Source organism: Antedon bifida, chromosome 9 (genome assembly GCF_963402885.1).
Source record: "Antedon bifida chromosome 9, ecAntBifi1.1, whole genome shotgun sequence".
In the NCBI taxonomy this organism is placed as follows: Eukaryota; Metazoa; Echinodermata; class Crinoidea; order Comatulida; family Antedonidae; genus Antedon; species Antedon bifida.
Window position 1 is genome coordinate 10,574,604 of NC_136234.1, and position 26,146 is coordinate 10,600,749.

The following is a 26,146-nucleotide window of genomic DNA, read 5'->3' on the forward strand; positions in this document are numbered from 1 at the left end:
GTTATAACTATTATGATGGATTTATTGATTGTATATCGTATTTTATCATTTCCAAATACATGGATAATTTCTTATTATTATTGAAGATCAATTTACTGTAAATTAGAATTCGCGTTGAATTACCAGTTTGAATAAACTCACTGTAGCGTATCATGAAACAACCCAACAATTCGTGCGTATCAACAGTTGTTGTAGTCTAGTTTGGCAGACGATTGCACACAGGAGGTGAGTTAGTTGTGAACATACAGATCAATTACTGACGAAAATACACTACACCAGGCATGACAGTTTTACTATGGTAAGTTCAAATAAAGCAAGTTACTGATAACGGAATTTAATCATAGAAATTGTCAAGAAAAAGTTTGATTCTGTCATTGGAAAGAAGACATGTTTAAGCTAGCCTATCTAAAGGAAAGCATTCCCTAATCTAAAGTCGTAAGTAAGTGTCATGTCTGGTGGTGGTAGACCATTGGTTACAGGTTGGTGGTGTGGGTTAGCCTACTTAAATCCTGAGATTAATATTGCGATCGATCCTAATATCGGATTAAAATTAATAATATTATCAGATTAATGTCCACTGTGAAAATGATTAACCAACAGTTTAAAAAAAAACCTGGCTGGTAACTGACTCAATCAAATTGATTTTGCATACTTACTACTGTATAATATATGCTAACAGTTGTAGGCCTAAGTACTATATAGAAAGTAATGGAACCCAAATGTCCTTGTACTTTACAAATTCAGGAAAGGAACAGCAATTTAATACTATGCCCAATTCGAACACGAAATATAAAACTGTTATTTACCTCCGCCAAGGAGGTATATGTAGTTGATTGCGTGTGTCTGTTTGTTTGATTAATCTAAAAGTTATTGTAAGATCTTTACCAAAATTAAATTTTAATTAATTTTACTATTATTTTCAGACCTGCTAGTGTTAAAAGATAGACAATTTGCAAAAGCCGGCGAGCAGTCGCTTAAAGTAACAAGTAAACTGAAATTGCATTTTCTTTTTCTTGTCCAAAAAACTTCATTTTTGTACAAAAGGCAATTGAGTTATAATTTGTGATTTCTAATTTTAAAACATAATTTGATATAATGTACAGGTTTGTTGATACGAGTAGTTTTAAAAAACCTATTTCTTTTCATTCACCCTTTCATTGTTTTTGGCGTTGCTGTTCTATTGTTAGTTGAAAGGCTGGTTATGTAACCATTACACCAAACTAGCAATTGTAGTGAAATTAGCCTTTATCACACGCAGTATTAAAACACTAAAATAAATTTTTTTTTTCCGGAGAAATCTTATGTAGCAGAATTTTACAGTACAGAGTAGGCTGAGAGGTATGCACTCTCGGAGTGCCGTTCTAGTTAATAATTATACATCAACATATCAAGCAGAAGGTTCCGTGTTCGAATTTTGGTTGGGAGCAGCTTTTTCTCATTCTCACAGATTTCTTATTTATTGCCAAACACATGAAACATAAAACATGAAGATTAATGAAAAAACACTTCTGAATAGGTCATTTCGTAGTTTTAATGTAGTTAATCACTTCGGTAGAAAAAAAATAAACAGTTGAATTTTTTTAGGAGGACAATACATATTTAACCATTTATAATTAATTAGAAGACATAATGTTGGCAACCTTTGAGCGATCTTAGGTAATATTGACCAATATTCAGTAATTAATACTGAAACCAAACATGATTGTTATCACACAAAAAATTGTGATGGTTATTACATTTCACTCTTTATTGGCCATATTCATATATAACGGCCAAAAAACCATCTATAACGGTCATAAATATTTCTCCTTAGTGTCTTTGTTATGCACAACAACGATTTGCGCTACAAGGACTTCCTTCCATTAGGCATTCCATGATATACTGTACACAGTGACCCATTGAGCTTGGCAGCAAATAGGAAATTGCAATTTGGAATAATTATTAGAATTTTTTGCATTGCTGCTTGCAGCAAACTGGGACAAAATGACCCACAAAACCACCTAAGGCGAAACCTTTGCAATGATGTCATAGTCTACAGATTTTCACGCTGCTGCTCTAGCCCGCTACGTCCCATTAGGACTACTCAATCAGAAGCTAAAGCAAGCAGCAGTTATAGTATCTAAGGATGACAGAAATGCGAAAATGTAAACTCCACTATAATTTATAGATTCCAGCTGCTAGACCAAAAAGAGTCTATTAGGACATGTCATGCTAAAATTACAAATCCCAAAGCATTTCTTGTATTTATGAGTCCCATTTGACTATAATACTGACTTTTGGCTGTAATTCACTGTCAGATATTAATTGAATTATTATCAAAACAGTCCATTAAAGTTTGTGTTTGTAATAGATACTTCACACTTGAAATATCTAGGGTGATGAAGTGACCCCCAGACTTGACCTTAGCAATAAAATTAACTAAAGTGACAGAAATTGAGTATTCACTTCTGTAACCAAAAAATAATATTTATTCACATATAAAAAGAGAAAAGAAACCCAAAAACCAATGCCTATAACAGACAATTTAAGTATTTGTTGCTTTAAATTACATTTTTTCAGGTAAAAATAACTATTATGTGACAATAAAATGACACATTCAAAAGCAAATTTGAAATAAAAAAAATTTTTCAATAAGCGAGCAGCGTTTTTTGTAAGAAATATTTCTTGTTTAATTTAGAATTTCAAAACTTTATACAGTGCAAATCAGTTTTGACAAAATGAACATACCGACTTTAAGTTCTGTGAATGCATAATAACTTTGGTACCTATACCCTTCCTGTGATGAAAGAAAATTTGTTTCCACACAAGAAAGATACATCTCATTATCATCTTATGTCAAATTGATCATGTCTGTCATGAGGGTATGACCCACGACAGGGAGCTCTTTATACAGACAGGTTCTTTGAAGAAGACTGCTGTGAAGCCATGTTCCCATTCAAAAAATTCTTGAGATCTGAATTGGTTATAAAATTGTTCTCATAATAAAAGAAAATAGAAATATACACATTATGTAAAAGAATGCTTTCAATTCATACGGATTATCGTTTAATTAAAATTATTGGCTGGTGGTAGCGACAGGTAAGTCAGCAAAATTATTTTGTTTTATGTTTTAAATTCAATTAATCTGTTTAACTTATGCAATTGTAATTGATCACAGTATAAACATACAGTATAGTGTATATAGTATTAATTACTTGTTGTCCTTAAAGTACTGTATTAGTCTTAAATGTCCAATATAAATTTCATCTCTCGTCTTGCAAAATTAAATGGTTAATACCAGTTAATACTGTACTTCACTCCTTGTACTCTTTGACAGATCATGGAGAAATAAGTACTCTAATTCTCAATAGATAGACGTTATCACAAACAAAAGTTGTTAAACAATTTGTTTATGATAAATACCTGTTAGCTTTGCTCTTGTATCTCCATTCATAAATATACAGTAAACAGCCAATGTTTACATATACGGTATACTATAACCATGGCTAATGTTAATTTGATTGTTTAAGAGGCCATGCATATTGCGTTTGATCAAATAAAGTATAAAATAGATATATATATATGTTTACATACTGTATACGGTATGCTATAACCTTATGTCTAATGTTAATTTGATTAGGAGGCCATGCCTATTGCATTTGATCAAATAAAAGTATAAAATAGATATATATTATATACAGTATAACCTTAAAATACTGACCGGCTTTCCCAAACATAAAGATTCAGAGGTACTTGTAATTGGGAAGGCACCTTTTTCAAAAATAAAACATTCTGATAATAAATGTATATAGTTGGTATATTTTTTGGCAGCAGAAATCATGGATCATAAAACTTTACTGTATACAGTACATTAAAGATACCAATATTACATTGTATATTTTTACAATATTTTGCAACAGGCCCTAAGGTTGAGTGTACAGGCTATACATACTAATGGGTTTCTAGAGCCAACCTTATTACTTGGAAAACATGGGCTTTTCCTATGACTAAAATTCCTAGGGTACAGTATATAAACTCTACATGTTTCCTATTGTCTATTTTTTATTTGTTGACTAACTTCGATTTTTAAATAGATCTTGACAATTAAAGTCTAATTGATTTATTGTTAATGTAATTTGTGTCAAGGAAACTAAAATTACCGTAAATTGATGTTTACTTAAAACTATCTTCAATAATCCATTGAGATTAAAAAGGTTTTACTACGAATCCAATGGAAGCTTTAAAAATCTTCAGTTGATTCCAAATCGATTCAAGTGGCCAACAAATGGTTTAAGGCAAAGTCACCACAACCTACAATAAAGCTGTGTATTGTAATATAGGTTCTTCTCATCCATATTATTGTTGAAAGTTTTCTTGCTTGAAGCCAGAGGTCCAGGGTACACATCAATATCTGGCTCATGTGCGCACTCTAAAGAACTCACTGCATCTTTCAGAGAATACAGTAGGTGATTGACTACCCTGATGTGATTAAATTTACAGTATCTCCATGGAGCTATCTCCATGGTACAGTATTTCTAATCCATGTTACATACTGTATATAGTGAACTATAATACAGTATCTACAGTAACAGTCAACTGTCGGAGCCAGCCAATCATATTCATGGCCAACTTTCTGATGCAGAGATGACATTTTAATGATGAATTGTTATCTCAGTTGCTCACAAGCAATCTGTTTTCGAGCCAAGCCACCATGTCAACAACTGTATAAAAGCATTATTTGTCATGAGGGTGGAACCAGGATTTTGAAATAGTGGGGCCCAGGGCATTTCAAATATTGAAATGAATGGACAGAAACATGAAAAGTAATTAAAAATTAAATGCAAAGTATGTCAATATTAATTTAATAAAGTAAAATACTGCATAATTTTCAGTATGTTGAAATTAAAGTTTTAGCATTATCAAGCTACGGTGTATGTGAGCACACATGTAAAATAAGAAAGAATTGGTAAGTGTATAGTATTTACTTACTTGTATACCCACTATAGTAAGAATACATTTTCTAATCAATATTACACAAATTGTTTATCTAGATGCATACATTATAATTTTAGTGAAAGTCACATCCCCTGTCATCAGTTTTGAATTATTATTTTTAAAATTAATTTAAGTGTTTTTTTGTAAATTTAGTTTTTTATCCTTCCATGTTTGATGTAGATTTAAAATAAAAATATATTTAACATTATAATGTTTTGTATAGATCACTTTCAATTGTTATATTAAACATTGTAATACGTTTTAATTTATAGGTAAAGACATAATTCCATTACATGTGTGTAAAAATTAATTTTAAAAATAAAACTATTCATTCTATAATGTGCTTTACAGTAGTTGTTAGTCAATTCATCATTTTTATGTATCATATAAAGCATGAAATTATTCATGATTAGTGTTGAATAATAATAATATGTGCGGACATTATTGTGTTAGTTGTTAATTGATATGTATCATATTAGGTAATTCATTTTGCTATATATGTGCGGACATCATTGTGTTAGTTGTTAATTGATATGTATCATATGAGGTAATTCATTTTGCTATATATGTGCGGACATCATTGTGTTAGTTGTTAATTGATATGTATCATATTAGGTAATTCATTTTGCTATATATGTGCGGACATCATTGTGTTAGTTGTTAATTGATATGTATCATAAAGCATAAGATTATTCATGTATATTGTTAAATGATGTACATAAATAAATAATAATAATAGGATAGGCTTTAGTTGTTTGGTATTATATGATGGTATTTTATACAAATAATGAATGTTTATGAGTGTAATGGTACAAATAATGGCATGAGGTGAATGATAAAAGGTTATCAACGAGGCAACGCCGAGTTGATATAACCTTTCATCATTCACCAAATGCCATTATTTGTACCATTACACGAATATAAAACATTCATTATTTGTTTTATATAACATCTAAATAAATTCCTGTCATTTTGAATCAAATAAAAGGTAGGCCTAGCCAAGGCCTACATTTGTTTCACATTGATTAACAGTAACATTTGGTTTTTAATAATTATATTTAGATATTATTATTTATATGGATTTTATAAATGCACTTACTGTTAGTGTTAATTATGTCAACAAACAATCCTAGGCCTAGCAAGGCTAAAATGCCTAGGCCAGCCTAATACTAACAGGCCTAGCCTAGGCCTACTACCTACTACTTACTAGGCCTAGCTAGGCTGAAAGACAGAAATACGAAACTTCGACAGGCAACTGGAATTAATCCAGGCTAATTATGTTTTTTCCAACGATTCCACGTCTTGTAGAGATGTTCCCATTAATTAATCAAAATCCTAAAAATGATCTAAAGCTAATTTAAATGCCTTTTTGAATGAAATTAGTACGTATATATATCTCCAAATCGTACACAAAAATCTGCTGCTGCTGCATATCTCGCGGTTGTGTTTACAAACAAAACTGAGACCAGACGACAGGTGGCGCTGTTGTATTTCACAGTAAAAATAGATACTAGATTTTTTTTTCATCCGCGAAACGTTTTTTTTTTCGTACACAAAAATGTTTTAAAAAGTACTATTAAACGATCGTTTAATAGTGCATACTATTGCACGCCATGTGACCCACATTCGTCCAATCAAATGACAGGAATTTATTTAGGTGTTATATAATATACTTTAATGCACTTCCTTCCTTGCCAATTGATTTTGGTGTTGGTATAATACACCTGAGTATTAGTTGTAATACTAAACTGAAAATTGATATCTTAATGTTGTTAATGAACAACACTAACATTTAGCTTTCCGGTTTAAAAAAAATGAAGGCTGGCTTTTTATCAATGGTGAAGATAAATGCGATAGGCATAAGGGAGGTTTCGCAACCTTACGAATACGATAACGAAGCTGATCCCCATTTCATATTCGTAAAGCGTATTCGTGTTGACGAATATCACCAGTCATATTCGTAACTACAAAACGAGTATAAATTTTGATCTATTTTGCACATTTTGCATTTGAATCAGGAATGATTCATGATTATAATATAATTATAGATTTATTGAAAGTAATTTATTAAAGTAATTTACTAAAATACCAGGTCAATTTTGATAAATAGCAGTTTTTAAAGTCCTCACTCGCTTTGATGTTACGCTAGGCCTAGGCAGCCAAGCACCAAGCAACACGTACCTGCGCTTCGCTCAAATTTACCGCAGTCATATTTTGGACGGCGCCCTCAATATTTCGTTGCCATGCGAAACATATTTTTAGTGGCTTACGAAAAACGAATACGTGTGCGTGACGTATCCGTTTTCGTTATCGTATTCGTAAGATTGCGAAACCTCCCTATTATTAAATTTTCTCACAATATTTTGTGTTAAGAAAGGTAGACAGGAATAGGGTATTTTCCTACAAAAGAAATTAACAATAAGGTTTATTCGCAAATAGCGTGCATGATGGGAAAGGTTTGGGGGCAAACGTCACAACACGTACATACATGGTTTGTTTTTTGTACGTACACTTCGTGACATTTGCTCCCAAACCCTTCCCATCATGCATTGTGCAATGACGTTCCTTGTGAAATCAAGCTATTTGTGCTTAAACATTATACTGTACATAAGTATATAACATTTTTGAAAAAGTGCCGACCTTTAATGCCTGCGTTTTCCTAGAAGTTCGCATCAATGCAAATCAAAACAATCGGCTGTTGCACAGAACACTGGGCATCTAACATACTTTACGCAAAATTTATTTTCCCACAGTTATAGTCATGTGTGTTTACCGGCAGAAAAAGTATGATAATCGTTTTGATAATCATTGTTAGCACTCTACATACGAATAGAAATGTCGTAATGGCCATTTATTATTACTTTATGTGAATATCATTTTCCAGCTATACAGGGGTGTCATTTAACTAAATTCACCTCGCCACCATGAGAAGGGCTGTGGCTCAACTAACTCATTTCACACCAACGTTGTCAGATCTCTCTTGTCTGTTTCACACAAACGTAAAAAATTGACACAGACATTTTGTATTTTAATACTACGGAAATCTTTCATCAAGACTAGAATTCAATTAATTAAAAGCAGTTTTAGAAGTGTAAAGTTTTGTGTAGAACTTTCCTTTTAAGATCAAAGAAATAGAAAAGAAATTTGTGCTGTGTTTATAATTACCCTTTGTTATACTGGAACTACAGACTTATTATAGCCTATACACAATTTGTTGTTATCGGCTAATAAAACAGTATTGATTAATAAAAAGATAAAGTACTTAGTGTATTGATTGATAATATAAACCATAAACGTACAGTAAATAACATGTAGAATAGGTACAGAATGCACATAAGTTACTATGGAAACTATAGATATATGGAAATAGATTAACTACACAAAGAACAAATTGATGGGAACCCTCAAGTGTGATAAACAGTAGTACATCTTAATAGTTACAAGCTGATGTCAACGAAGATATTTGAAGATATTTGAATGTATCTACTATAAATCAGACTGTTAGCGTTTTCTCATGGTTTAGGTAAAACAAGTGAATATGGCAAAAAGAATTATGCAAAACATTGTCAAAGTTGCATGATAATACTACAGAATGTTATACCACAGAGATGTTTTAGTTTTAGTTTAGGCCGATGTCTGTTGTGAACGACAATGTCAATTAGAGTTGACATTCATCTGAATGGTGGATGAAACTAAACTAGGACTGTTTAAAGCACATCTTTGATTGGTCCTAACATTGATCAAGGGCTTCTCTCGTCTAGTGCCCACCTTGACCACAGGAGAGGCATGGGCCAATACATCTGATGTAGACACTAGATGCTGGGGATGCCATAATTATTTGTTTTACATTACACACCTACTTTTAACGAGAGGCTAAATGACATTGCACTCTCGGTGATGTAATTAAGAATTCAATATAACATGTATTGAATAGCACATGACCCACAATCCTTCAATCGAATGACAAGATTCTACTTAGGTGTGTTATAATATACAATAAATAGTGCACACAGTGATTTGCTGTTACAATAGATGAAATACTGGATATGCTGCTATATGAAGCCAAGTAGTTTAAATACGGCCATTATAAATTGATTATGTTTACTTTATTAGTTCAACTACTGTTCATGTTGCATAGAGATATTATATTATTGCATCACCTTTCTATGATTGAACTTTTACCAAATAATTTAAAAATGTATTTATTTTTTTTTTGCAGGCAATTGGTTAATGATTAGCTGCATGTAGAATTTTCATACATTACAACAATGGAAGAAGATACCAACAGTGGAAGCGTTACAGGGCGCAAATTGTTTATTTTGTGGCTGGTTTTCTTCTGTTACCTTCTACTTGGTGGATTAATTTTTAATGTGTTAGAAAAACAAAACGAAGATGAGCAGAGAGAAATAGCAAGACTTGTCAAACAAAGTTTTTTGAACAATTACACTTGTATAGATTCGGAAGCGTTAGAAGAACTGATTGATTCTCTGCTGGTTATTCAAAGCAACGGTGTGGATCCACGTGGAAATGCTACATCCCCATCCAAGTGGGATTTTACAAGTTCTCTATTCTTTAGTGGAACTGTAGTTACAACTATTGGTGAGTTTGATTCAAATTCAAGTTTTACCATATATTATCATTGCTAAACAATTTTATTCCATCATTTCTGTGTTGTTGGTTTGTATTTTATTGTTTATTTTTTGGTTTGCATGTCATTTTCAATAATCAATGATGGATTTTATTGAATTATATGTATAACCAGTTATATATTACTTTCAAGTTTGGTTTAATGGAACAATGTACATACATAAATTACTTTTTATGTTTAATAAAAACTTTGTTTAAAAAAGTTTGTTTAAATGCTATTCTAGTTATGTGTAAAAATAATGAATCATTTTAAAAATAACTTATTCATTGAAATCATTTAAACAATAGAGATAAAATGCGATAGAAATGATTTATACGCTTTTAACATTGAAATTAAGTTTTTTTAATTCCACATAAAATGTTCCACCATCCAGCCTGTCATCATATTATGTTTAATAAGTGATTAAGGAGTCCAATTTGGTCTCTCATGCATTTTGTACTGTACTTATCCAAAACCTAATTATATCAGCATTTCCAATCCTGGTAGTTACAATCAAAATATATTAATTTAGAATGCCTATCTATTTCATACCGCATCCTTTATCAATGTAATAATAGATTGCAATTTCATTATTTACTTTGCCTTTGGGAAATGTCATGATTCAATCTGACCATGTCAACTTCATACTTTACACAGAATTATAACATTTACAGTAGCACAGCATCTTAAAAGCTAATGTTGACAGATCTGTATCTTTTCTTCAGCATGTATATCAGGTTTTTTATACTCCTCAATGAATGTTTGCGCAATTTAAAAGCGTCATTTGATGGGTTGGCATTAATATAAATATAGGACATAATCAAATTATTAAAGTTTTCATGTATATGGTCACACAGTATTTACAGTTGCTGTTAGTATTGATAGCAAGTGGTACTTGGAGTCGGACATACTGTATGAATGAACATTTTAGGATTATTGAAAATTTAGCTTGATTGCATAACATGTGTCTTCAAAATTTAATTGATTGATTTGTATCATGTGCTGTGCATTATCTTCTTATAATAACCCCTTTCATACAGAGAGCTGTGAGATGGTGGTATTGAGGTGATTTGTCCAAGCTATGTCTCCTGTGTAAGACCACTTTTGGACCTATAGTCGCATTCCTTTCATTTGGCCTAATTACTGTCACAGTTCTTGATTTGTGAGAAAGGAAATGCTCTATATTCCTGTTGAGGTAGCATCTGAGTGAGTAAAGTCCCAAGTGGTTAATACAGTGGACCCGTAATACTGTACATAACATCGGCAAAAGTTCGATGCTCAGATGCTGCATGGTTTTTGTGGTACAACAATTCTCCTCAGATAAACCATATAGGTCCAGTGTACAGAAAATGCTTGTGTGCAGAACCTAGTACATTCGAGATGAGTAGGTGGTTATCCCGGTGTACTACATAGACATAGATAAACTTTATTCGTCAACAATTTTAACATTTAAAAAAATTGTCTACGCCACTGTCATGAAATTGGCAGCACTAACATGACGTGACCCTTAAAGAGAAGAATGTAGTTGATAAGTCCAACGATCATTGCTCATGGCGCTATATAAATAGAAATCATTATTATAACATTATTATTTGGTCAACAGTTATTCACGTCCTCCTATTCTTTAAGCATCTATTTTGTGTATTTACAGTAGTGAGGACCACTTTTACATAGAAAACTAAATTATTGCAATGCTATATTAAAGTGGTTATATTTAGCCATAAACTCTGGCTTGTTTTTTCTGCAATATTGCTGTAATTTCTGTGTGTAAGGACTTGTTAATAGCAGGTACTGTATTGATATGAATTGCTGCCAGTCATTGTGTGTTCATCCAATACTTTCCATTGTCACATACAAACTGGCTAGATCTTTGAAGTTTGATTAACTATTCATATTTAAACATCATATGCAATATATCTCGCATTAATTGATCTCATTGATTAAGATTTAATTTTTATATTCAGGTAAATGTTTACCCGCTAGTGGGTAAACATAAATCAGTCTAATTACTTTGTGTCTGAATCATTAAAGAATGCAAGACAAACAGTCTGTCTTCTATTAAATATGGTTTAATTGGCATCTTCAGACTACAGAGATATATGACTTTGTTGGTTTGCAATTATTCAACTATATATTATCATCAAGTCAACTGTGTTATCAAGGTTTGTTATTAATTGCACACCTACTTTCTTTCTCATGCACATGACCTACAACATTTCTTTATATACAGTTGACCACTGGCCCATTTAACAACACTCTCTATATTATCGCTTATCAAACTTATTAAGTTTCGTACAGTATACCCTTCTAGCAAAAGATATTTTTAATAATTTTTTATTTTCATTCATTTCATACGCATCCAACATTCATACACGAGCAACTTGCCAATTACAACTATTTGATAATTTATCATGCTTAAAAACTAATGTAAGTCTCATTTGAATTGGGGTGGAATTGAAAGAGTTGTGAGTTACAACCCTGGCACTAGGTCATGATTGAACCCTAGACTTTGGGATTGGAAGGCAAGCATGTTAACCACCAAGCTACAGCGCCGCTACTATCTTGCACATGAAAAGATTTACAATTAATGTGAAGGTACATTTCTGAAAATTCAATAAAATGCTGATTGGATAATTTTGAGGGTGGTAAAAATAGCTCATCATGAGGTATTCTCAACCTAGCAATCAGACCCACCATTAACATTCTTTTACTATCAGACGTATCACTATTTTTAGTTCGCCTGCAATTTTCATAAGCCCTTTGTTTGTCTTTATTGTAATGCAATAAATATTGGAACATGCAAATATTAGTAATAATATCCACCCAGTGAATCTGTCAATAATTCCTAAGTGGCTTCATGTTTAATAGCTGTTTCTGAGTTATTATTGTTTGAATTGGTATCAAAGTGCATAATTGAGACAAGAAAGGGCACAGGGTTCATTACGAGTGTTTATTGAGAACATTAACAAACTTAAAGCTCTGTCTACACTATCAAACTTTAGTAGTTTGACAAAAAAAGTATGATGTGCCCAAATTTGGTAGTGATATGATGTCATTGTGTCCATATGGGCACATCACATTCTTTGGTCACACAAAGTTTGATAGTGTAGACAGAGCTTAATAATAAATGTAGTGAGCATTATGGGACAAAGTTATTGGAATCCGACAGGTATGCAAAGACTTTCGAGACCTGTCTGTTTCCATGCAAGATTTTATTGCCATTATCTTTTGGATTAAGTTATGGTCTAAATAAAATATGCTTGTATAGTTTCAAAAAGAGTGTCGTCTTTCCTTGAATCTGTAAATAATAAACTTTAATTTCCTCTCTTTCTTGTTAACTCAAAACCATTTTATAATTTATACATTTTGATGGTTGTGATGAGTAAGAGTAATGATTTCCAGCCATCAAACGGCCTACCATCACGGTAAAAGACTTCAAATAATGGATTAATTGTTGTGAACAGTATAAAGGGTTATGGCAAGGACCTTACTATACTTGTGTTTGAAACGATCAAGAGAACAGGGAAGCCCATATCAAAATGGTATATACATTAGGACCCCTCTTTGGGAACACTTTCCTGTGGAACTATTGTACAAGGGGCCATGTATAATATTTAACACTAGCCAACCCCTATTAATATTTGATTATACTTGCAAGTTGTCTACTTAACCTAACATACAGCCCTTTCCTAAAGCTTGACATTATTGTACTTTCTGGCTGGTGATTTTAGTTATTCTTGCTTATTTACTGTGTAAAACATTATTGTTTAATTTAAATTTAAGTGATCCTATTTCAAGAAGTGTTTTGTTTTCCAAATATTTCTTTACCACTGAAAAGGACTTACTATAAAAAGAGTTTATGGTTCATTAAATGTAGTTACAGTATATTGATTACACTTGCGCAACACAATTTTTTCAGTAATTTGCCTTTGTATATAATAATTTAAGTTGTTTTATTACTTTATTAATTAATTAAGGACCTGGAGTAGTAAGAGTGTAGACTGATTTCACTCCAAAAAATGAAATGTTGGTACTTTCATCTAACAAACTAACAAGGTTCATAATTAAGATTTTAAAAATATTTAAAAATATAATATTTTAAGAATAAGAATCAACTTTATCTTTTACTGTAATTGTTTATCTGTTTGTTATATATGTGGTTGGTTGCATGACATTTTACACAACTTCACTTTAATAAATTAAGCATGATAATTGCATGACAACACGTGAAAGCTGTTATGTTGTTTGGTGTTTCTTCATTGAAAGCGGCCTACTTTTTATTGTTGTGGCATCTTGGAACATTTTCATTCTACTGTTTTGTCCAACCTGGTGAAAGAACATCATTGTATTGCTAATCTTTAATGTCTTCCAAAAACAGGTAAGGTAAACATTCTATTTATAATTTATTTTGAAGTATTTATTAGTATCTTCAGACTTGCTGTGTTGCCATTGTTAAAATTAAACAGACCACAGTGTTACGGTGTTTCAGCATATGGTGTGACAAGTTTTGTGTCTGAGTAGTCACAGCTTCCACAAATTTCAGTGTACAAGATTAGTGAAAGACAATGATGTAATTCAGCATCTTTTGTTAATTTAGTATCATATTCTAATTCAGCGTCTTGTGCTAATTAATTCATAGTCTTCCAATACTTTAAAATCTTGCTCTATTTTAAACTTGCTCTATATCAGCATTTTGCGATTAGCAATTTTACTGTAGATGCAGGTTTCAAAAGGCTTTCAGAAAAGCGCAGCCAGCTTTGGCATTCCAAATAATGAATGGTGCCGTTCAGTGTAAAGGAGATGGATATTCATTCACTATACAAGTGTTGTTACTCTGCAGCGTAACACTATATTTTTATTAGAATATGATCATGCATAACGTCATATGCTAATATACCATAACTGTGGTATGAACAAACAATCTTTTACACTAAATTTCTTCCGCATTAAAATGTTGAATGAAATCATTATTTCAATAAATTTGAAATTTTACTCAAAATTGCCTTTTGGTAACTTGCAAGTCTGAACATCTAATTTGTTTTTTTTTTAAAAATACAATTGTACCTCCAATAATCAGATATCCTGTGTGCGAAAAAAAATGACAGCTTTACTGATTTGTCCACTATACTAGGGATTTTTAACCAGTTGTCATATCTATGGCAACATTCACTTCTATTTGGGATTCTAGTTAATATTGTCGTTGGTATTAATATTATTCAATTCAATCTTTTATTTTGGAATTTATTTTTGGTCCATAGAAAATAACATATTGATATTAACAACAAATTAACAAACAAAAAAGTATGAGTGACAATATACAATATCACATGCTCTCAACTTATACATTTACTGGTAAAGATAATATATGCATGATAATATATCACCCTTGTTATAGTCTAAACTAAAATCCTGAATAGAAAAAGCACATAAGGTTCTTAAATAGAGGCCTACAGTATTTAAAAGGGGCTTTTCTCTTCTCAGAGTCACATCTATCTCAAATACAGACTAATCTCAAATTTCAATCTTCCACACTTTTTAAAACTTTCCATCTATACATTCCCACTTCCTTGCTCCTCTTCTCCCAACTTTTCTTATTATACAAATGTTACTATAATTTACATACACTATTTGTGTCAAAATCTTATATTGTATAATATTAAAAATATAAAATATATTAATGATATTGATATTATATTATAAAATATGTTCGCAAATAGCATATGCCCATAGTAATAATAATAATTTGAAATAGGCCTATATGCTTTATTAATTAATGTGCATTCTTCCTCTTTTTTTATTGCCTCCAAAATACAGTAATGTTTTCCTTTTATTTGTTTGCAGGTTATGGCCATGGATCTCCAAAAACTCAAGAGGGTCAAATTATTTGTGTTTTGTATGCTTTAATTGGCATTCCATTCACCGGCTGGTTGTTGAGCGTAGTTGGCGATTTCTATCACAGTAGATTTCATGTCATATGGTCATTTCTTGAACAGGTTATTAGGAAACATCTTTCCAAACGCCTTTGTCGGTCATGCGCAGTTGTTATAATACTGTTGGCTTGCTATTTCTTCTTGTTGATCATTCCTGCATTTGTTTTTATGTTTCTTGAAGGATGGAGTTTTCATATAGCTCATTATTATTCATTCATTACTCTTACAACTATTGGTTTTGGTGATTATGTCGCTGCAACAGCAGAAGTCCTAAATGAAGAATGGAAGGAAATCATTTATGAAATATGCCTTGTTATTTGGTATACATTTGGTCTTGGATATTTATCGATTATCATCACAGGAATCGGTAGAAAAGAAAGGAAAATTGCAAGGAAGATAGAATTAGAAATCAAACAAAAGTCACAGAAAATTGATTTACAATTGGATGAACTACGAAAAAGAAGAACAACGAGAAAAGGAAAGGATAAACCTGTTGAAGTTTATAAATGTGAAGAGAATGACAATACGATATTTACCATGAGTGGTCAGAGTGGAAACATGGTGTTGTAATATTCATTGATGCTTACAAGGTTTATTGATTACCTTCACTAAACGAGAAAAAAAGTGATATATTTGCTGTGCCTTACTACTGATTATAGTTTTGTCGTATTTTTAAAGATGTATTATTCATCAAATGTACATCAAAACTTGAAAGAGCCATTATTTTAGTTTTAATAAGAAATAAACACATATAATGATTTCGCTTTAAAGGACAAATATAATATACTCTGAAAAATTGATGTTTCTAGCTGAAATTGATCGCAAGATAATTGACAGACAAACTAATGCTAAGGAATAAATAAATAAAGATTCAGACAAAATAAGTCAGGTTATATTACATGATAATGCATATAACAATGTCACCATTATGTCATAACTTCTTAGTTACAATTCAATGTCACTATTGTGTCACAATGTAGTGACAACACAATGTCACTATTGTTTTTTTATTATTATTTCTTTATTTCATATAAAACATTAAAAACATTAAAAACCACCATGCCACAAGTTACCACTAGTGGCCAAAGGCTAGGTTGTGGGTAACTTACATGCATGTACCTTAGACCAATAAAAAATATACAAAATTTGAAACATACAAAATAATAAATTATACAAAGATGAGTGTAGATCAGGCGTTAAACAGGCGGATAAAATAAGGGATTGGACTGTTACTGAAACGGGCGGTTCTGGATGGTAATTGTGAAATTTTGTTACTATTACGGAGCAACCACCCATGACTTTCAGACCGTGTCACCGGTAAAAGGTCAGCAGGATGAACAGTCTCAGATATTCCCTTGGCGAATTTGAGACGGTGAGCTATTCTCCTATCAGTGAGGGATGAAATGTTACAGACCTTTAGAGCTTTGTCATACGAACTAAAATTCCTTCCCAATATGGTACGGCATGCTCTGCGTTGGACAGATTCGATAGAGTTGCTAAGCGATTTGGTTAAGCCGGGGTGCCATAAGACATCGGCATATTCAAGGAGGGGTCTAATATACCCACAGTAGACAGAGCATAGTTCATCAGGGTTGAAGCCAAATTTTTTTAGACTCCTTAAAATAAAAAGCTTCCTATTAGCCTTGAGGATAATATCCCCAATATGCTGGTCCCATTTTAAGTTATTTTGTAACGTGACTCCAAGTATTTTAGCATGGGTGACAAATGCTAGTTCGTTACCCCCGATATAAATTTTATTTTCAGGAATATTCCTTTTACTAAAACATATTTGTAGTGCCTGGCATTTAGCAGGGTTCAGGTCCATAACATTCCTTTTTACACCAATCATGAAACTCATTAAGATCATGCTGCAAGTGACCTGGTTGTGTTATCTTACGATTTTCATAAACAGATAGGTCATCAACGTATTTTAAAGCATTCGTTTTAGCACCCTTAACAGCATCATTGATCATGATTTGAAATGCAATGGGACCAAGTTTAGTCCCCTGGGGGACACCAGCTTTTAACGTGATAGCACTTGATAGAGAGTTGTTATATTTTACACAGTGTTCTCTGCAGCTGAGGAAGCTGCAAATCCAAGGGACGATTGACCCACGGACTCCAATGTCGATGGTTTTATTGATTAAGGTGTTGTGTTCAATTCGATCAAAGGCCTTAGTGAAGTCCGTAAGGACAATCGTCCCTATGTTATGAGCTTCCTCAGCTGCAGCACACATATCATGAACTAGACGTACTAAGTAGTGGCTAGTTATGCCCCTTTGACATTGCCATACTGTCTTACATCTAATTTATTCTGGATATCAGATACCGCCTATTCACAAACAAATTGCCCTTTTGCAAAGGATGTTAACGAGATAGGTCTCAACTTATCAATTTTTGGTGGGTGTACCTTGGGGATAGGAACAGTCACAGCTGATTTCCATTGGGAAGGGAGACTTCCTTCCCTAAATGAGCAATTTAAAATATTAGTAAGGGGTTCACTTAACTCAAGGGCAAACTCTTTAAGAATTAAGGGTGGTATTTTATCAGGTCCTACTGATTTATGTGGGTTGGTTTTTCTTAACTTATTATAAGCCTCCCATTCTTTAACTTGCGGTACAGGGCTGTTACATGGCAAATATGCCGGTAAAATACAATAGTCTAGTGGGGGTATGTCATTATTAATGCTAGCAAACTGGGAATTAATTGCATTAGCGATACCTATGTGATCAGAGGTGGATATGTCTGTAACATTAATATTTAGATCTCGACCCATTTTAGATGATGTTAAATCTTTAATTTGCGAGTGCCATTTTCGTGGGTCGTTGTGCCGTAGGTGTCTTATTCTAGTTGAAAAATACTTAGTTTTGGCAACTTCAATTTCTCGCTTTACTTTATTTCGTAACTTCTTAAAAAGTGTGGTGTCCCCCCTAGCAAAAGCGGCCTGCCTCTTAGCTATTAGGTCTCTAATGCAATTAGTTCTCCAGGGTCTATCAGCACAGTGTATTTTTACTTTTTTTGTCGGAAAATACTTATCTATTGCAAGTGCTATTGATCACCTCAAGCCAATCCTGTGTTAATAACCATCTTCCAAACTCACATTTTCTTGATTCATAAAATGGACGAACCACTATGTTCTTTGTAGAGTTGAGTCGCAGTCTGATCTTTGGTTTCCATAGTACACACACATGATCACTCATACCAATAGGCGCTAATGCAGATGGTGCTGTATAAAACGTGTCATCCATATTTGTGATGATTAGATCAAGAACAGCATTATTACGCGTGTTAAATTTAACAATTTGACGAAAATTGTTGCCTTTAAGAATGTCACCAATCACCATATGGTTGAAATCACCAGCTATGCAAAATCCAGTATCTGGGGACCGTGTGCGAATTTCATCAATTGTGTTGATTAGATGTTCTTTCAATAACTGTTGATTTGGTGAATCTGTGACTATATATATACCACACACTACAATTTGCGATAGTCCTCTAGGTAGTCTGATCCAAAGAATCTCCAACTCAGGGGGGGCTGCAACCATAAGTTCTTGAGCATTGAGGCCATCTTTGGTGTAGATTGCTACTCCACCCCCACGTCGGTCTTCACGACATTTGGAGAATAGGGCATAACCAGGTATGTCCAGTTGGTCTTGATGGTGGATGGTAGAAAACCAACATTAACTGATTCCTTATTCATCAACAGATGAAATTCATCACGCTTATTGATCAGCGATTGGGCGTTCGTTAATAAAAAATTAGGCAAAAGTTGTTGCTTATTCTTCTCTATCGCTAGTCTATTGTTATCCTGCTTTGGTAAAATTGCAATATGAATAATAGTTCTCACAGGTGTTTTATTACCCTTAATACATTAAATATGACAGGAATCCTTCGCCGTGCTTTCCGCCCTGCTCTCCTTCCTCTAGGCCTAGCTCTGAACACGCTTCCAGATGTTGTTAAATCATAGCGAGTGCCGGTGGAATTCTGCTTGCACATTGTAGCGGTCGTTGGAAGCGGGGTAGCCTAGCCTATGTTGTAGGTTGTTGGTCGGAGAGTATAACACGCAAAAAACAGTTCACAAGACTAAAAAACACGAGACAGCACAATCGGGTACAGTTACTAACATAAAAAATCATCAAATTACATCAAAAAGGAACTACAATGTAGTGACAACACAATGTCACAACATAGTGACAATGCTATGTCACTATTGTGTCACAATGTAGTGACAACACAATGTCACAACATAGTGACAATGCTATGTCACTATTGTGTCACAATGTAGTGACAACACAATGTCAATGTCACAACATAGTGACAATGCTATGTCACTATTGTGTCACAATGTAGTGACAACACAATGTCACAACATATTGACAATGCTATGTCACTATTTTGTCACAATGTAGTGACAACACAATGTCACAACTTAGTGACAACTATTTCACTATTGTGTCACAATGTAGTGACAATGCAATGTCATAATTATGTCACAATGCAATCTCACTATTTGAATGCAGATAATAAAACATTAGAAAATGTTTTTTTTTACATTTTAACACATTGTTCTCTTGATATTGCTTTCTTTTTTTTTTAATTGCATATTTGAATTGATATTGATGAATATACTATTTCATAATGCATTATTTGTTGAATGGCATGTGTTGAATTATACCACCAATATAATACTGGTAATATTTATTACGCTTCACTACCTATAACCCATATTACACTTATTATATTTTACCACCTAGCACGTTATTTTACTAGCTATGAAGGTTCTGCTTTGTACGTAAGTTCAATAGGCCTAAATGAAGATATATAGTGAATACCAATTCAATTCTATGTGATAAAGATTTTGATTTTACCTGAATTTACTGGAACTTATTCAACTTATCGGCAGTGATAGGCGCTTTACCAAAAATCAATCTGAACAAAGATAGTTAGCATACACTACAAAGTACCAGATACCAAGGGTTCTTAAGTACTGTGGGCATCCATAATTACTATGATAAATGCCTAAAAAACTATTGAAATTAAATAGAAAGTTGAAAACTGAAGTTTGATATAAAACCTATGAAATTTATTGCTGAAACTGGCTGAGAGGACTTTGTATCATCAGGGACAGAAGGTTTTTTCATTTGGTTTGTTTGTGGTAGCAGAAAGTACTCTAGGCCCTACATACACGCATACACAAAACTCAAACCCATGTTCCACAAACTATGGCGTACAAGACTGATTGAGATTGATATAATCTGAAAATCATTTGTGTGGTGTGTTTCATACATTAATTTTGGTTATTTTTTTATATCGAACAATTGAATTTTTCAACAGCCACAAACGTAGGAACAAAATTAATTCACCAGCCTTTGATGTTGTAATCAACTGACAATGGACGTCCATCCTACTATGGACTGTGCGTATCTACCTATATAAACATCTATGTACTGGAATATTAAATTCTCTACTTAAAATCAACAGATTACCAGTCTATAATAATTGTCCTGATGGTTTTATTTTGGTATTCTGTGATGATAAATGATGGTATTAAATGCAGAGTGTCATATGACATCATAACATGATAGATCATTTGTTGTCGTTTCAAAACATATTAATATTCCATATTTTTTATACAGTATGGTAATATGATGCTGGCTTACCATAGTACACAGTACACGTTGACTAAAAGTGCAATGTTTATGGAAATTATATTGGTAAGAATAAGATTTTAAGAAATCTAAAATAAAGGTCACAGTATCAATTTTAATTGCTGGTAGAAAGTAGAGTTGTACAGTAGTTGGTAGTATTAAGATACTTGACTATCAATGATCCTCGGGTTTGTGTTCAAATTCATTTTTTCATCTATGGTTATAAAATGATAACCTTCAGTGATTAATGCTCAAATCTTCTTATCTAGAGCCTCTTTATATTATTACCTGGGCCATTGGATCAAACACATAGACATTAAAAATTAAATTGATAGAATATTAGATACTGTATACTGATTTAATCCCACCGACCAGACATAGCTGTCATGGTAAGAATTTAAGAAATAAAAACAAAATTACCCAGCTAGCGTCTAAAACATCCAGATTTACTAATAGCCCTATACCCTACTTCATCAAATTATTAAATTCTTAATTTCTCTCTCCCCTTCTTTGTTTTTTTTTTTATATTTTATATATATATATTTGCTATGACATGTATTTTACACGCAATTTGGCTCTTAGCCACGAGTTGTAATTTTGGTCAATTTTTGATATTTGAAATAAAATTGAATATAATTATTTTTTAAATACAGATGTTATTAGAATTACCCCTCCCCTTTAGCACACCTCACAACTTCCAGTGAAATGAACAACAGGAAATAATAAAACAAAATCAGCAAGAACAACAAAAGGGAGGTTTCGCAACGCTACGAATACGATAACGAAAACGGATACGTCATACATTTATGAAACTTTTGAGCTGATCCCCATTTCATATTCGTAAAGCGTATTTGTGTTGACGAATATCAACAGTCATATTCGTAACTACAAAACGAGTATAGTTTTTGATTATTTTCCACATTTTGCATTTGAATCAGAAATGATTCATGATTATAATATAATTATAGATTTATTGAAAGTAATTTACTAAAAGTAATTTACTAAAATAACAAGTCGATTTTGATAAATAGCAGTTTTTAAAGTGCTCACTCGCTTTGATGTTACGCTAGGCCTAGGCAGCCAAGCAACACGTACCTGCTGCGCTTCGAATTTACCGCAGTCACATATTTTTTTTTGGATCGACGGCGCCCTCGATTTTTGCAGGCTTACGAAAACGAATACATGTGCGTGACGTATTCGTTTTCGTTATCGTATTCGTAGCGTTGCGAAACCTCTCTAAAGTCTTAATAGCTTCTTTCCACTCACACCATTACAGTACATCTGTGTTGGTGCCCTGGTGTGGGTAAACCCCGGCGTTATAGCGGTTGCATGACAGAAATGAAGTTACATGCTGTAACCATAATTTTTAATGTGAAATCTTGTTTGAGGATTGTCTATTTCTTGTGTTTCTTGGCTGGCTGATCCATGATTTCTAAAATGGATGGTCCTGGGCCTGGAAAAATGGTGGAATGAACCTACTAATACGTCTTTTCTTTTGCATTCATAATTCATTTTTATTGATCATTGAATATACAACCACATACTGTATTTAATCTATCTTTTACATATGAAAGCATTCGATGAGCAAATATTTATCTGTTTCATTTCAACTCTATTGAAGGTTCATTTTCCTGGTGTATATTAAAGTCAATGACAGTTGCTATAGATACAATTAGATATAATTTATGTGAGCAAATCTGTTTATAATTAATTTTGGAGCATAATTAAGTAGAAAGGACTACCTTGTGTTTTTATTAATCCAGGATATTACTGATTAAATTATATCATGTTTCTATACTTGTGACCATGAATCTATGAATTCATTTATAGGTCCATTTTCATGCAGGAAATCCATGGTAAAATGAAAGAGATGGTAATTAATTAGTAGTGCGTGACTGGTCTTTAAAAATAATGAACAAAAAAACACCTAATCAAAACCTTAAAAGGGGCTTGCGAGGATTCTTATTATTTTAATGAATCTAAGAATCACACACAACCTTACACATCCTATAAATACATAAAATTTGACGTTTTGATTAGGTTCATAACAACTAAAAAATGAAAAACTTAGGCCTACCATTTGCATTCGCTTTGCATACTAATCTATCTCTAAACTAATTTATTGTTGAAAAGTTTCAAAATGATGTCATAAACTTTTCTCCGTCTATTGGACCTAAATGAATGGAGTGTATTTGGCTTTACACATCCACAGATTAATATTTTGTATAAAAGCTCTCTAATGCCACAGACATTGGCAATGTCACACAAGGTAAGTTACGCAGCCAAATTGCTCACAAATTTGTAATTCGTGCAAATATTTTGATGTTGAATTAAAGTACTATACCGATATATTTTATAGGGTTGTATATTCCTCTATGCGGAAAAAACAATTCTTATCAATTTTAATGCCAGATTTTTGTTCGATTTATGATTGTAATTTGCACATTCATTTATTGCATACATCCAGATCAGTCACTGTTTTTAAGCACATTTTTAAGTCACTACACAGTCTCAAAAAGACTGGTGTGTGCTCTGCAAATTTGCTGGCTTCCGAAATCCTGTTACAACCGCTAAAATAGACAATGCCAGATAATGTAACAACCATTAATGTAGAACAATCCACCGCAATCCACCACTGTAGAAACACTAACAACTTCTGTAGTAAATCTGAAAGCAATAACATGTGAATGTAACACCTGTGAGGCAATCATTACTAACAAGTGTTGACTATGTTACATTAGAATTGATTTACTACATAAGCAGTTGGTGTTTGTACATTAGCTTGATGTTTTACTACATAAGCGGTGGATTGGTTTACATTTATGGTTACAGCATTAGTTGGTGTTTTTTACTTTAGTGGCTGTAACATGCCCTGCTAAATCCAGATTTACAGCAATTTAAAATAGTTTACCTGGACATACCTGGAACTTCAAGTTTCGTAAATACACCCTGACCAGGCTATGGTAAGTGATATGCCCCTGTTTTTTTCATGGTAATTGAAAGACTGTTATGATTCTACACAGAGTAATCTAACAAACTGATAAATTGCACATAATATATCAAATTTAGAAAGTTGATACTGTTGTTTTAACCTTTATTTATTCATAATGCAAATTTGATATTTGTATGTTCAATGAATCAAGAAATTATCATGAAGTAAAAATAAATTTCTAAATTCATGAAGTGAAACTTCCTATGGGGAAATGAGCTTGCATATTCTATATCTTTACTATTTTCATAATCGATAGTAACATGTATAATGTATTGATTACTTGCATGAATGTTGATGAATCTATAAAAACATTTACTGTATTTAATCAAAGCGGGGCGTTTATTTGAATAAATACCGTACCCATAATATGTAGGGTTAAAGCCATAGGAATATTAATTTTTTCTGTATTTAACAACTTCATAAAACAGGCATTTTAATAATTTCATTAATATGTGATGCATATTAATTTACATATTCTATGTTTGGATAAATTTAAAATTGATCACAACAGTTTGAAATATATTAATTGTCTACCTCTTAGTATTAAAAATAAGTAGTAGTAGTAGTAGTAGTAATAAAGTAATTAATTTGAAATTTTAAAACTAGGACAAGCTATCACTTTCAAGTATGTGTACTATATTTATTGGGCCATCTGTTGCATATGCATATTAACATATTGTATTAATGTGCGAATGGGTATACACATGGGAATATACTGTATATATTCCATATGCAAATTTTAAAGATATAATTGTCACCCTGAAAAAGATATTTTTAAAATTGTTTTCTTGAATATTCCATTGTCTTTTTATATAAGAAATCAATTTTTTTTCTATGGAAGTGAATAACTTAATTTAAATTGCAAATTCAAAGTCTGGTTTTATAAATCTTTATTTTTCATGATTTTGGGGGGCAATACATCTTAAAAAACATCTCAAAAACATTTATGGACATTTTTCAGCATATTCCATCCATTTTTTGTTAACACATGATAATTGGTGTTCAAGTCAGGATTTTTAGTTATTTCCAAAAAAGGGCAAAAACCTTATAGACCTATAGTCCTAAACTGATCTTAGGCTATTTAGTAGTTTTAAAAGAGCATTTCAGAAAAGTAGGATTCATTCAAAATTCAAAGCCTCCCCGAATATCTGCTGGTGTTGTGCTTCCCACGGTTTAAACTATTTCACAATCTTTTTTATAAAGTGCATAACTTTTTATGTGAGTATATGCTTCTGATATAAAACATCACCTCTTACTTAGTAAGATATCTTTTGCATAAGGTATAACATTTAGGTGGATACACAGCCTAAAACCAGATGTGAACTGGTTTTAAATACTAGTGATATACTTGATTGAAATTGATACATAAAATGTTGATTAATCAACAGAGGTTTAGTCCTACTTAGGTTACACATTACAAATTGAGTCCGAACACAATCTACGAACACAGTCTAAGTCAACTTGAAACAGATGGAAAAAAATTAAACCCATTGCTTTTTTTTCACATTATCAATAATCAAACATTTATATTGCACCAATTAAAAAATGATGATGCTACTTAAATCCATGCTTGAACACATTATTAAATTGCTAAATATATGTTGAAATGTTTTAGATGTATTAATTGTATGCATTTCAATACTAAAATGTAGCTCATATATTTCAGAATAAACTTGTTTAATTCAAATAAAATCTAGGTTTAAAAAGAAATTAATTGATACAAGACAAAATAAAGTTTTCATAAAGGAAAGCTGATAAATCTTGTAATGCATTATGTAAATCCAATAAAATATTTGTTTAATCTGAAAGTCTAAAGCACTGTCTACACTATCAAACTTGATGTGACAAAAAATGTGATGTGTTCATATATTGAAATGATATATCACTACCATATTTGGACTTATCACTACCATATTTGGGCTTATCACTACCATACTTTTGTCAAGATAGCATAGATAAGACAGAGATGGAATAA

At 32.2% G+C, this 26,146-nt stretch overlaps 1 protein-coding gene across 2 annotated transcripts in view; it reads left to right on the plus strand.

The window, feature by feature from the left end:
- Nucleotides 1–204: 204 nt before the first annotated feature.
- LOC144852500 (potassium channel, subfamily K, member 16-like) overlaps nt 205–26,146 on the plus strand; it is a 35,085-nt gene continuing 9,143 nt past the window's right edge. Inside the window, exons 1-3 of one of the 2 annotated variants that reach the window (XM_078710339.1) lie at nt 205–298; nt 9,194–9,573; nt 15,443–16,356. In XM_078710339.1, the coding sequence (XP_078566465.1) occupies nt 9,243–9,573; nt 15,443–16,101 (990 nt within the window). In that variant the 5' untranslated portion in view covers nt 205–298; nt 9,194–9,242 and the 3' untranslated portion in view covers nt 16,102–16,356. Of the gene's footprint in view, nt 299–9,193; nt 9,574–15,442; nt 16,357–26,146 lie in introns of those variants that run through there. The other variant, XM_078710338.1, reaches the window with a different exon arrangement.